The sequence below is a fragment of the Cervus elaphus genome, chromosome 15 (assembly GCF_910594005.1).
Source record: "Cervus elaphus chromosome 15, mCerEla1.1, whole genome shotgun sequence".
Taxonomy (NCBI): Eukaryota; Metazoa; Chordata; class Mammalia; order Artiodactyla; family Cervidae; genus Cervus; species Cervus elaphus.
This window is the reverse complement of record NC_057829.1, coordinates 83,757,891-83,769,998: the sequence shown is the minus strand read 5'-3', so window position 1 is coordinate 83,769,998 and position 12,108 is coordinate 83,757,891. Positions and strand designations below refer to the sequence as shown.

General features: G+C 39.5%; 1 protein-coding gene across 7 annotated transcripts in view; it reads left to right on the top strand.

Moving 5' to 3' along the window:
* Positions 1-12,108, top strand: part of ATE1 (arginyltransferase 1) — a 154,395-nt gene that overhangs the window by 107,628 nt on the left and 34,659 nt on the right. For all 7 annotated transcript variants that reach the window (XM_043924880.1, XM_043924884.1, XM_043924883.1 and 4 more), the window contains one exon: positions 7,969-8,089. In XM_043924880.1, coding sequence (XP_043780815.1) covers positions 7,969-8,089 — 121 coding nt within the window. The remainder of the gene's footprint in view (positions 1-7,968; positions 8,090-12,108) is intronic.

Below are 12,108 nucleotides of genomic sequence, written 5' to 3'. Positions count from 1 at the left end.
GATTTGTGTGTGCCACACGAAATGTACAAGAGTGTGTTAAAAAAAAAAGCACTTGCTGTATTTAGAGAAAGGAAGAGGGAAGGGCCGGGCAATACGTTCTGGGTTCGTTGTTCATCCTGCTGTCATTGCAGCAGGTTTGGGGATATGTCTGTGAACAAATCAGACTGAAACCCCTGACGCGTCATTCTAGCCAGGAGTTTCTGTAGATACAGTAAAGAAACTGAACAAGAATGTTGGAAGTCCTAGGGAAGAAAAACAGGAGAAGGGGATAGGTGAGGTTCACTGAGAAGATGACAACTTAGCAAAACCTTAAAGTGGGTGACAGACTTAGCCACAGGAATACCCGTAGGACCAGAAGAGAGGACAGTCAGTGAGCAGCCCTGAAGTGTTCCAGGATCAGCAGGGAAACCTGTGTGGGCAGGGCAGAGTGATGGAGGAGGAGGACAGTGGTAGAAGACAGGCCAGGAAGGTAACGAGGGCCGCGTCACATAGGGCTGCCTCGGCTGTGTCCTGGGTTTAGTCTGTACTCTGCCTCCAATAGGGAGGATGGGAATGCAAACAAATACTCTGTTTTAAAATGGATTGCCTTGGATACACACTGCTATATTTAAATGGATAGCCAGCCAGGACCTTCTGTACAGTGCAGGGAGCTCTGCTTACGGGTATGTGGCAGCCTTCATGGGAGGGGAGCTTGGGGGAGAATGGATATATGGATATGTATGTCTGAGTCCCTTTGAGGTCCACCTGAAACCGTCACAGTGGTGTTCATCGGCCAAGTGGGTCAGTTGCCCGGTTGTGTCCAGCTCTTTGCAACCCCGTGGACTGCAGCACGCCAGGCCTCCGTGTCCTTCACCGTCTCCCAGAGTTTGCCCAGGTTCATGTTCATTGCACTGGTGATGCCGTTCAGCCATCTCATCCTCTGATGCCCTTTTCTCCTTCTGCCCTCGATCTTCCCCAGCATCAGGGACTTTTCTAGTTTAGTTCAGTTCAGTTGCTCTGTCATGTCCGACTCTTTGCGATCCCATGACTGCCGCACGCCAGGCCTCCCTGTCCATCACCAACTCCTGGAGTTTACGCAAACTCATGTCCATTGAGTTGGTGGTGCCATCTCGCCATCTCATCCTCTGTCACGCCCTTCTCCCACCTTCAGTCTTTCCCAGTATCACAGGGTCTTTTCCAATGAGTCAGCTCTTCGCACCAGGTGGCCAGAGTATTGGAGTTTCAGCTTCAGCATCAGTCCTTCCAGTGAATATTCACGACTGATTTCCTTTAGGATGGACTGGTTGGATCTCCTTGCTGTCCAGAGGACTTTCAGGAATCTTCTCCAACACCACAGTTCGAAGGCATCAATTCTTTGGCATTCTGCCTCTATAGTTCAGCTTTCACAACCATACACGACCACTAGGAAGACCACAGCCTTGACTCTATGGACCTTTGTCGGCAGAGTAATGTCTCTGCTTGTCAACACACTGTCTAGGTTTGCCATCGCTTTCTTGCCAAGAAGTAATCAATTGTCTTCTGATTTCATGGCTGTAGTCATCGTCCACAGTGATCTTGGAGCCCAAGAAGAGGAAGTTTGTCACCACTTCCACCCTTCCCCCTTCTATTTTCCGTGCAGTAATGGGGTCAGATGCCATGATCTTAGGTTTTTTAATATTTAATCTTAAGCCGGCTCTTTCATTCTCCTTCAGCATCATCAAGTGGCTCTTTTCAGCCTCATTGGCCGTATTCCAGTATAAAATAAAAACTTTAAAAATAAAATATTGTCAGTAGATTTTGTGGTTGCTGGGACTTTTGGGGAGAGAAAATGGAGAGCAGCTGCCAGTGGGTACAGGACTTTTTTTTGGAATGATGAAAATATTATGGAATTAGCTGGTGGTGGGGGCTTCCCTGGTGGCTCAGATGGTAAAGAATCTGCTTGCAATGTGGGAGACCTGGGTTCGATCCCTGGGTTGGGAAGATCCCCTGGAGGAGGGCATGGCAACCCACTTCAGTATTCTTGCCTGGAGAATCCCTATGAATAGAGCAGCCTGGTGGGCTACAGTCCATGGGGTTGTAAAGAGTCAGACACGGTGAAGCGACCAAGCACATAGCACAGTGATTGCACAACCTTAGGGATATTCTAAAAACTACACTTTAAAAGGGTAGATTTTATGGCTTGTGAATTACATATCAGTAAAAATCCTGATATAAATTAAGTAAAAAAATTGTCAGGGCTTACTGGAACCATGTTTTTGTTTTTTGCTTCTCTTCCAACTAATTAATGTAACCGCTGCCTTTGAAAATTCAGATTTCTAACTATACCTTAACTGAGGGAAAAATCTCGTGTTATTGGCTGTGTTTTCATTAGAAGTTAAAGGATGTTAATCTCTTAAAACATCTTTACTGAAGTTGTTAATGATTGTGAAATCAAAATTTTCTAAATACTCACACCTTTTATATGCTCTTTAGCTTACCCGTGTTCACTATTATTCAGTAAGATATGATAAATGCTTTTAACCTCTTGCTATCAAGGGAATGTAATTTTTAGGCCAAAATTCTGACTATTATATTTCACTAAACTAAGATATTTGACATAGAATTTATTTTGTGATTCTTTAATAGTGTAGCAGATAAAATATTCCTCAAATTATGGTCTAGAGCATGGAAGTATAAAGAATCTCCATTCATTCCATTAACCAAAAGCCCAAAATTGTGTGCTGTCCTCTTCCAGAAGAAGCAATTATTTTTAATAGAAATGGATCAAGAAATGTTTTTCCCCCTTGTGTTTTAGATTTAACTTTGGCATTTCCTCGAATTTTGATCTGTGACAACCTAGTAAAGTTGATTGAAATATTATGACTGTATTTTAATTTTTTCTTTTTCCCAGGGGGGAGCTGTAGTATAATTTGTGTTTTTACAAATAGTCTATGTAGTCTTCTTTAAAGAAAATAAAATCATTGAATACCCCAGTTGTACTTCGAGTAGAATCTTCACTCTCCTATGGCAGCTCCAGTCGTAGGGGCACCTTGTTTGTTTGCTTTCTAGTTCTAAAACAGTGCCAGTTTGTAAACAGCTCCAGAAGTTGTAACAGGTGGTGAAGTTATAAATCACAGAGTTTGCTGAACTTATTTCTCTTTGAGGACTTTGGAATGGGTAATTACCCTTCACCAGAAGTGTTTAATAAAGAAAAACATGCATTTCCTCATCTGTGTTGAGGCTTTTTAGCAGACAGCTTTTGCCTTTTCCAGGCTTCTTGTCTTGAACTGCATCATCCTCTCCTATAACTTTTGCTCTTAGAGACCCTTGCTTGGTAAGATTTCATGTGGTGCTGTCCTTGTTGAATGGGGTTTTGTGAGGGGAGGAGTAGGAGTAGGGAGAAATCTTGAGTTTGTCTTATAACATGTAGATCAAACTGAAAGGGTGTTCTAAACAATTGTAAGATAAGCCCTGTCAGACCAATTACATTTTCAAAATTTTGAGTACTTTAGAAAATTGGTGGTAACTCAGATTTCTTCTTATTTACAGAAAGTCAGCACCCTAGGAGAAGATTAATCTGCTTTTGCCTCCTTGTTCCATTATGAATGAATGTACTTAGAGGTTGATTAAATATTTTTCCTTCTGACCACGGGGAAGTATGTCCAAATCCTTAAGTAATTGCATTCTTAATACAAACCTTCTTCATTTTCTTACACTAGCTGGAAAGTCAGGGCAGCTTTCAAGCCTCTCCGTTTTCCATGTGTGATGGCAACTTTAGATTGAACTGCAAGCAGTTTGGTCACGTAACTCTCTACCAGCTAAGTTTAGAAAGTGTAACAGTTCAAAGTGGTTTATTTCATAAAATTCTTTGCACTCTTTGATGGCTTGAGACAATATTTGAAACACTGAAATAAGCCTATACTTAGGAGAAAAATAATGTTTTTACCTAATCTAAAATTTTTATTTTAAATGATCAGAAGTTACAATGTATACATTTATGTTTTTTTCAGTGAGATAACATGATTATTTAAAGAGTTAAAAATGAAATATCTATTATAAGCAAGTGTTGCCTTAAAAGAACATTGTAAAAATTTAGGAACTTTGGACAGTTGTGACTGATCACACTTAATACATTCTTATGTGTGCTTTATCTTTCTCCAGGTCGGTAACTCCCAGTAGACTGTGAATTATCTAGAGATGGGCTAATTTGTTCATCTTTTTGTGCCCAGCATCTGGTGCCTGTCACAAAATCAGGAGTCGTTTAGCGTTCATTGACTGAATATTTTTTATCGTCAGCATCATTGTTAAATCTAGGCACTGGGTTCAGGTGGCCGCTATTGAATCAGTATATCTGCATGGAATATGTCTGTTTTTGTCTTAAAGACTCACAGTTGATGGCTGGTTTCCCCCCAGAATTTGATCTGTGCATCTTAGTCAGTCAGCATTTAGTTTTGCCTTAAATTAGAAAATGGTGTCATTTGTACATTTTGGGCTTCTTTTTTTCTTGTTTTTTTTGTTTTTTTTTTTAACTTAGAATGCTATATTTTCCTCTTACTAGGAATTCTCTTGGGATTCTCTTCTTATATATTGTGTGATCACAACAGACAAGATATACCATCCATTTTTGTTAGTTTCCTTATTCATATTGGTGGTCTTTTGTACTAAACAGAATCCTAGAATAATTAAGCAAAAAGAACCAGGAAATTGTGCAAATGAAGAACAGTAAGGGGGGTTATCTCTACCAGATATTATGTTAAAATATAATATAGAACTTTAACATTTAAAACTATATGGCACTGGTATATGAGGACACAGACAGAAGTATAACAAAATAAGTAGAAAGTCCAGAAAGAGATTTAAATATAATTGGAAATTTAGTAAGTTATCAAAGACATTTTAAATTCTAAATCATCAGGGAAAATGAGAATTGTTTAAAAAATGCTCTTGAAGCCACTTGGTAAACATCTGAAAGAAATTAGGTTGAATCCTTGTCTTCTGTCTTCACCAGAATAACTTCTAGGTGGAGCATAAATGTAAATGTAAAATTGTAAAACCATAAAAATATTAGAGAAAAACCATGAAAATGTTTTTATAGTCTTGGAGTGATAGTGGCCTTTTTATTTATATTATAAAACCCAGATGCCATTAAAAAAAAAATGATACTTTTGACCATTTACCAGATTTCTACATGACAGAAGAGCATAGTACACACAGTCAAAAAGACAAATGTGGAAAATACAACATAGTTTACAAATTAAGGGTTAATTTTCTTAATATATAAAAAGTTTTTCAATTACTAGCACCATAAATCTAACAACAAAATGAGCCAGCTTTATAGAAAGGGAAATACCAATTCCTTTAAATATGTGGAATGATTCATAATGCAAATTAAAACCACAGTGAAATGCCACTTCTCAGATTGGCAGATATGGAAAGTTTCAATAGTACACTGTTGATAAGGATATGGGGAAATTAGCACTTGCATGCATACCATTGCTGATGGAAGTATAAATCAACACAACTTCTGTGGGAAATAGTTTTGTGCTATAAAACTTAAAACCCTTACACCCAGCAATTCCAGTTCTAGGAATTTATCCTGGACATATGCAGAGATACAAGAATATTTATTTTATCCCAAATGGTTATGCCACTTTAAACCAACAGTATTCAAGTTCTAGATGGCCCAGAACCTTGCCAGAGCTCGGTCTTCTAAGTATTGTGGGAATTGTGGAGAGCCACTGCAGTGGGGGTTCAGCGGTATCTTAGTGTAGTTTTGAGTTGCATTTCTGGTAACTGATGTTAGGTTTCTTAGACATTCATATATCTTTGGTAAAATTTTTAAGTCTTTTTGACTTTTAAAAAACTTGGATTGTTCTTATTAATGACTTGTTAAATTCTTTATATGTTTTGGATACAAATATGTTATCTAATACAAGTTTTGTTAATATTTTCCCCAATCTTTGGCTTGCCTATTTATTAATAAGTTTTTGAAGATAGTATAATTTTGATGCAGTCCAATTCATCAGTTTTTTCTTTTATACTTATTGCTTTTTGTGTTCTAAGGAATCTTTGTGTACGCCAAAGTCAAGAAAAGTTAATCCTTTTTAAAAAATTTCTTTAGCTTGTATGTTTAGCTCCACTCTACCGCCAATAGATTCTGAAAATAGCCTGTAACCAAAAAGGGGACGGGGCGGGCGGCAGCTCTAGGACCACTGCTGTAGACGGCTGTGTAGTGTCCACATTCGTTCACGTAGACAGCGCTGCCTCATACTGTCCCTCTCCACAAGAAAATTGTCTGTGAATTGGTGGGGAGAATGGCATTACTTTTGATAAGGTAGGTATCAATAGAATAACTGGCTTTACTATACTTCCTAAGTATATCATTAATTCATTTCTAAATAATCCCGTGTTATGAGTTTTAATATCAGGTGAGTGTGTCCACCTGGACCTGCCCTGTCTGGGTGACCTTTACTGCTCTGAGGCAGTAAGGCATCAGCAATGCTGTGAAGACTGCGGGAAGATCAGAGTGAGCGACCTGAGTCTGGTCTTCATACTGTCTGCCTTCTGTCCTAGCCAGCAAGCATTCCCATTTCATTTAGAATAAAGTCTAGAACATGATTTCTGAAGCTGATCCATGACCTACCTTTCTATTTCTGCAGCGCTCTGCTGTTTCCTGTTTCCCAGCGTTATATTTGTTTATGCTGTAATCTTCATCTAGATTGTTCTCATTCCTTTTCATCCTGTCCCACACTTAGCCAGTGAAACTAAGTCCCCATTAAAACTCAATATCCTCCTTGAATTCTCTTCCACAATCTCAAAAGCAGTAATTAATCTGTTTGTGTACATTTTATGTATAATCTCTCCATTATCTTACAGACTGCTGAATGTTTTGAATGCTGGGAGGGCGTGGTGTCCATTTTAGGTCTAAGTTATAGAGCACCTCTCTGACTCAAAGCTGTAACAGTGCTCCACCCTGAAACAGCAGTGTTCTTTGTCATGAGGTTTGCACTAGGTAGTGTTTTTCAGACTCTGAGCTTGTGACCCATTTGCTGTTTATGAAAGCAGTTTTGCTGGTTAAATGGTCCAAGAGCGTCATTTTTTTAAAAAATGAAATGGAATAGAAAATAGAGGATTACATAACATGGGTAAGCATTGTATAGTAAAAGATTTGTTCCTATTAATAGTTTTATATTTTCATACAGGTTTACTAGGTTATAATGTAAATTGTATTTCTTACTATGGTCTGTAGTTAAAAAAAATGGAAAACCAATGTTTAGATTTAACCTCTATGGTGAATTTTGAATGTTAAAGTTTAGAGAAGAAATGTTTGGAATTTTAATTGACTTTAATATTTCTGAAAATTTTGACTGAATGATTTCACGTAATTTGTACTATTCTCTGTTAAGTGGCTACCAAATTACCCTTAGAGGAGTGATTTTTTTTTCCTTTAGTATCTGTTATATAGTCTATTTATCAGTCTAGATTGCTGATGGAAGTGTGTTGACCAGGCAGTACTTTTTAGTGCATTAGAATGGAATCAATATTATCAGCTGAGCTTACGAATTTAAGAATTCTGACTAAGGGTAGTGAAATTCCACTCTGGAAAATAAATTTATTTCATGTATAAATCATAATGCTCTCAAATACAAAATTTCATTTATTAACTAACACTTGTGTCCACTTGAATTTGGAAGTGGGTATTCTTAGCAGTCAGCTCAGCAGGAATCATATTATGTATTTATCCCAAAAGAAAGTAGAAATTCCGATCTTCTAAGTCAACACAGGCATCCCAAAGGGTGATACATGAGTTTGAGAGCCTTTGAATCAAATGTGCATTCTTGAGCTAGGAAAACAGTTACTAATAGGGTTGTTTAGTGTTTACAGTAAAGCTGTTCCTGGTTGACTTCATTTAAACTTGTGATTAATGCCTTCCCTGGAATTCTGGAGCCTTGCAGCTAGGAAGTCACTGTGTTAGTGATGTCGGTGCCTTTTTTCTTCACTTCTCTTTAGGGTCAGTACAGACCGTCGGATTTGCTGTGTCCTGAGACATATGTTTGGGTCCCCATTGAGCAGTGCCTGCCCTCACTTGAGAAATCCAAGTACTGCCGTTTCAACCAGGACCCGGAAGCAGGTATGTCTGAAGCGGAGCCCAGCCAGAAATCACTGGCTCTGTTTCGGAGTCCGCATGTGTGACTGTGGCCCTTGACAGGGTCCAGTGACTTTCGATATAAACATTACAGAGAGTGTGTGAGTGCTTGTGCACAGACGTGTGTGTTTCTAAAACAAGAGACGCTGCGTGTGCGTACATACACAAAGCAGTCACACACTCACAGTCACGGTTCTGCAAAGAAATGCGGAAGCCGCCTGTGCTTGTGCTACTTGCTGACCCAGCTTCTTCCATTTGGTTGGTTTTCACACGCTTTGAGGGCTGACACCATTATCCATTACTTTGACCACTATCACAGTGCGTACGAATTGTTCACTGGATTATTTAGCCAGTGTCAAGAAGATAGAAGTATTGACCAGTTGGACTGAATATAGTTGTGGGATGGTTTCACAGGGGCCCAGGCGGCTGCAATGGGTTTTGTGATGACACTTTCTTGACTTCTTGCCATCTCTGGTGCTGCTTCGTTTCTGTCATTTCTTCTTACTCCTGCCCAGAATAACCCCAGCCATATTTTATCTCTTAATACTCTCCTTTGGATATTGTGTAGTGGTAGCAGATAAAGTCACTGAGAGTACAGCCCGGGAGCCAGGCTTCCTGCTTTCTCACCTAACTCCATCATCAGCTGGTAAACTGGGTATTCTTCAACAATTTCATCATCTCTCTGGCCCCAGATTCCTAGCCTTAACAATCAAGATGATAATAAGACCTTTCATATTGGACTGTAATAAGGATTAAAACAGTCACATTGAGAACAAAACCCCCCTCTTGTGTTGGTGATTGTTAGGCCAATTAACATACCTCATCCTGTGTATGCCACAAGCTTCTGCGTTTGCCTTTCTTTGCCCTGAAGCCTCTCTCGGAGAAAAGACATGGAGGTCTGTTCACGTCCCTGTCATCTGAGTACCACCTCCCGTTTACAGCAGTTCTCCTCCCCACAGCCCTCCCCACCCTCCCTGTGTTCATTGTGGTCGTGATGCTCTTGTGCTCTGTGATGGGTCCATTCAGTTGCCGTGTGTCTCTTCCCCCAGACTGAAGTTCCCAGATATTTCAGTGTGTGCTTCGTTGACCTTTCTGTCAACATAGCCCACCAGAGGAGATGCCCTGTGCTTACTTCTTAAAAATATGCACATGTTCCCACTAGCCACCTGTGGTCTAGTCTAAGTTTAGGGGAAAAGAAGGAGAGAGAAATGGAGAGGTCAGGGGAAAAGAAGAAAGTAATTGGATGAATTAAATATGAAGACAGAGGACAAGGAAAGAAATGCAGTCTTTTTTCCCCCCATATATTAGGTTTCATTAAAAAAAAATGATTTATGTACCCGTGTATTTTGTTAACTTCTGGAAAAAACTGTTATGAATTCAAGAGTGGGCGCTTACACATGACGATACGTTAGAATCCAATGAAGAACAGCTAGAGGGACCCATTTGCTAGGCACCCTATGGTTAACTCCAGGTTTTTTAGATGTTTAGTTTCGTGGAGCAACCAAAGCTTTGTAGTTCCTTCAGCTTAAATTACTGATCAGAATTTCGTTCTAAGTTCTGCCTCATTGATGAAATAGATTTGTTGCTTAAAAACAAATGAATTTGTCGATTAGCTTTGGAGTCAGGCTCAAAATAAAAGGCAGTAGTATTTTAGAGGAAAGCATATACAGTTGACCCTTGAACAACCCGGGGGCAGGCACCAGCCCTCCACCCAGTTGAAAATCCATATATAATTTAGACTTGGTCCTTTCTATCTGCATTCTTGGATTTAACCAAGACACATTTAACGACAATTTAACCAATTGTGTTGTACTTCATTATTGAAAAAATTCTGAGTATACATGGACTCAAGAAGTTCAAACCCATGTTGTTCGAAGTCAACTGTACTTAACCACTCTATCCCCTTATAAAAAATTTTTCCCTTTATCTTTTCTCAAGGGCAGGTCAGAGCCAGTCCCTGTGGTGAAAATTGCTGACCATGTTAGTGCATTGTTTCATGTTTACATGTAAAAATTTGTCTATAAATTCCTTCCAACTGAATAATAATATCATCTTAAATTGGTTCTGACTCCCAAGTTCATGACACAACTTCACCTTCCCTTTTTCTCTCTTGATCTATTCTAAAGACTGCTTCTCTTCTTACATGTCCTTGGGAGATTAAAGCAGTCAGCAAGCTGTCCCTGGTTTATAAAATTGAAAAGGTGACTGAATGATTTCTGTGTACTGAATGGACAATAAAATATAATGATTCATTCATGTCAGTATATTTTGAATTCATTTTCCAAAGTAAGCACCGATGAGCATTTCATGGCAAAGAAAATTTGAAGTCTCATGTATGCGGGTTTGTCACGTGATGTGAGTGAGGAGCATACAGCATGTTCCTTTCCTGTAATCTAAGCTCCATTTCTGTGGTAGTAGCTTCAGCTCTTAATATCCACTCTTTAGATTCATTCGCAAAAGTCAGAAGAGTTAATTTCTTTGATAATAGTGCTTCAAAGAAAATGAAGATCCTTTTCCATATGCCGAATCTTTGGAACTTTCTGAAGAACACCGTATAGTTTTATCAGTATTGAATATCACAGTCCAGACACTATTTGAAATCAGACTTATAACCTGTGGTTTTAGGAAATTAAAATGCAGTTACATGCTGGAATGTATTGAGCATGCTGTGAAACATGGTCATTTGAGATTTAAATGGCAATCTGTGAAAAACTGCTCTCTCCTCTGGGGCCAGCTTTACTTTTACATGACCCAAACCTTGACTCAGAAAATACAGAGCTTAATATGGGCAATATTGTTAGTCGGCGTGGTGCTTTTTTCACTAAAATCTTGTTCCTCCTTTCAGCTGTTTCAGTAAAGTTCTCTGCGAAAGGCACAGTTGATCACCATGGCTGTCTGTGAGACAGTCTTTGGCTACAAGTGCATCATTGGTTACTTGCAAGAAAAATTACATTTCCCTAACTCTGAATTGCTGACAATGTCTGGAAATTCTGTTCTTCCCTGCCCTCAACCCACCCTCCTCCAATCCTGCACATTTTGGGGATTTGGGTTCTTTGGTTATTTGCTCTGCTAAGAAGCCTGTACATTGATAAAAACCTATTGTATTCACTGCTTTACAGTACCATGGGGGGAGGGGCTGGCAAAGTAAAGTAACTTGGAAAATTTTAAAGAGATTCTTTTGTTCATAAATAGATCTCTGTCTCGTCTAAACAAGGGATTTCCAAAGTTCCTCAAAAGATTTTTTTTTTTTTTTTGATAGTGGAGTGCAGTTTATTACACCGGCGGGCCCAAGGCAGAGTCTCCTCTTAGCCAAGGACCCCGACCAGCATTTGTGAAAATCTTTTATACCCCATGTGTCCAAACCCACTACCCCAATTCCCTTGAGACTTACATAAACAAAGGAAGGGTAAATACAACTACAATAACCCCATCATTCACATGTTATGTGTTCAAACAGTCAATAATCAATAAGCCCGCAGTTACATTCCAAATAGTTAATAACTGATAAGCCTGTGCTTACATTCTGATAGATAGTGTCCGGAGGCAGGGGTGATTAGTGTCTGTTTTCTCTTCTTCAAGGTTCCCCTGCCCAGAGCGGGGTCTTATCCTTCCATTGTCATTCCCACAGGCGCTAAGCACAGAGTTCAGAGTCCACTGGAGAGGTGGCCGCGCACGATCAGCACAGACAGGCCTGAGATGGAGTCCAGGCCCTATGAATTCCTTCTTCATTCCCCTCTCTTGATGCTCTTAGTTTCCATAACGAGCATCATTTATTGAGATATATTGTATCTTAGCCCTCCTGCCACCCACATGAGAGAATGCTATCAACCTCTGGGTTACAAAATTCACAAGGCATTGTAGGAAGCAGGGCCCACAAAGCAGTATGATCAAGATTACTGTAACAACAGTTCATTGGATGGCACTAGACATACTCACAGCAGCCCAAGGAGGGACTTTGGCAAATGGTGTGTACATCCCTGACCTGTCTGAAGATGTATCTGCTG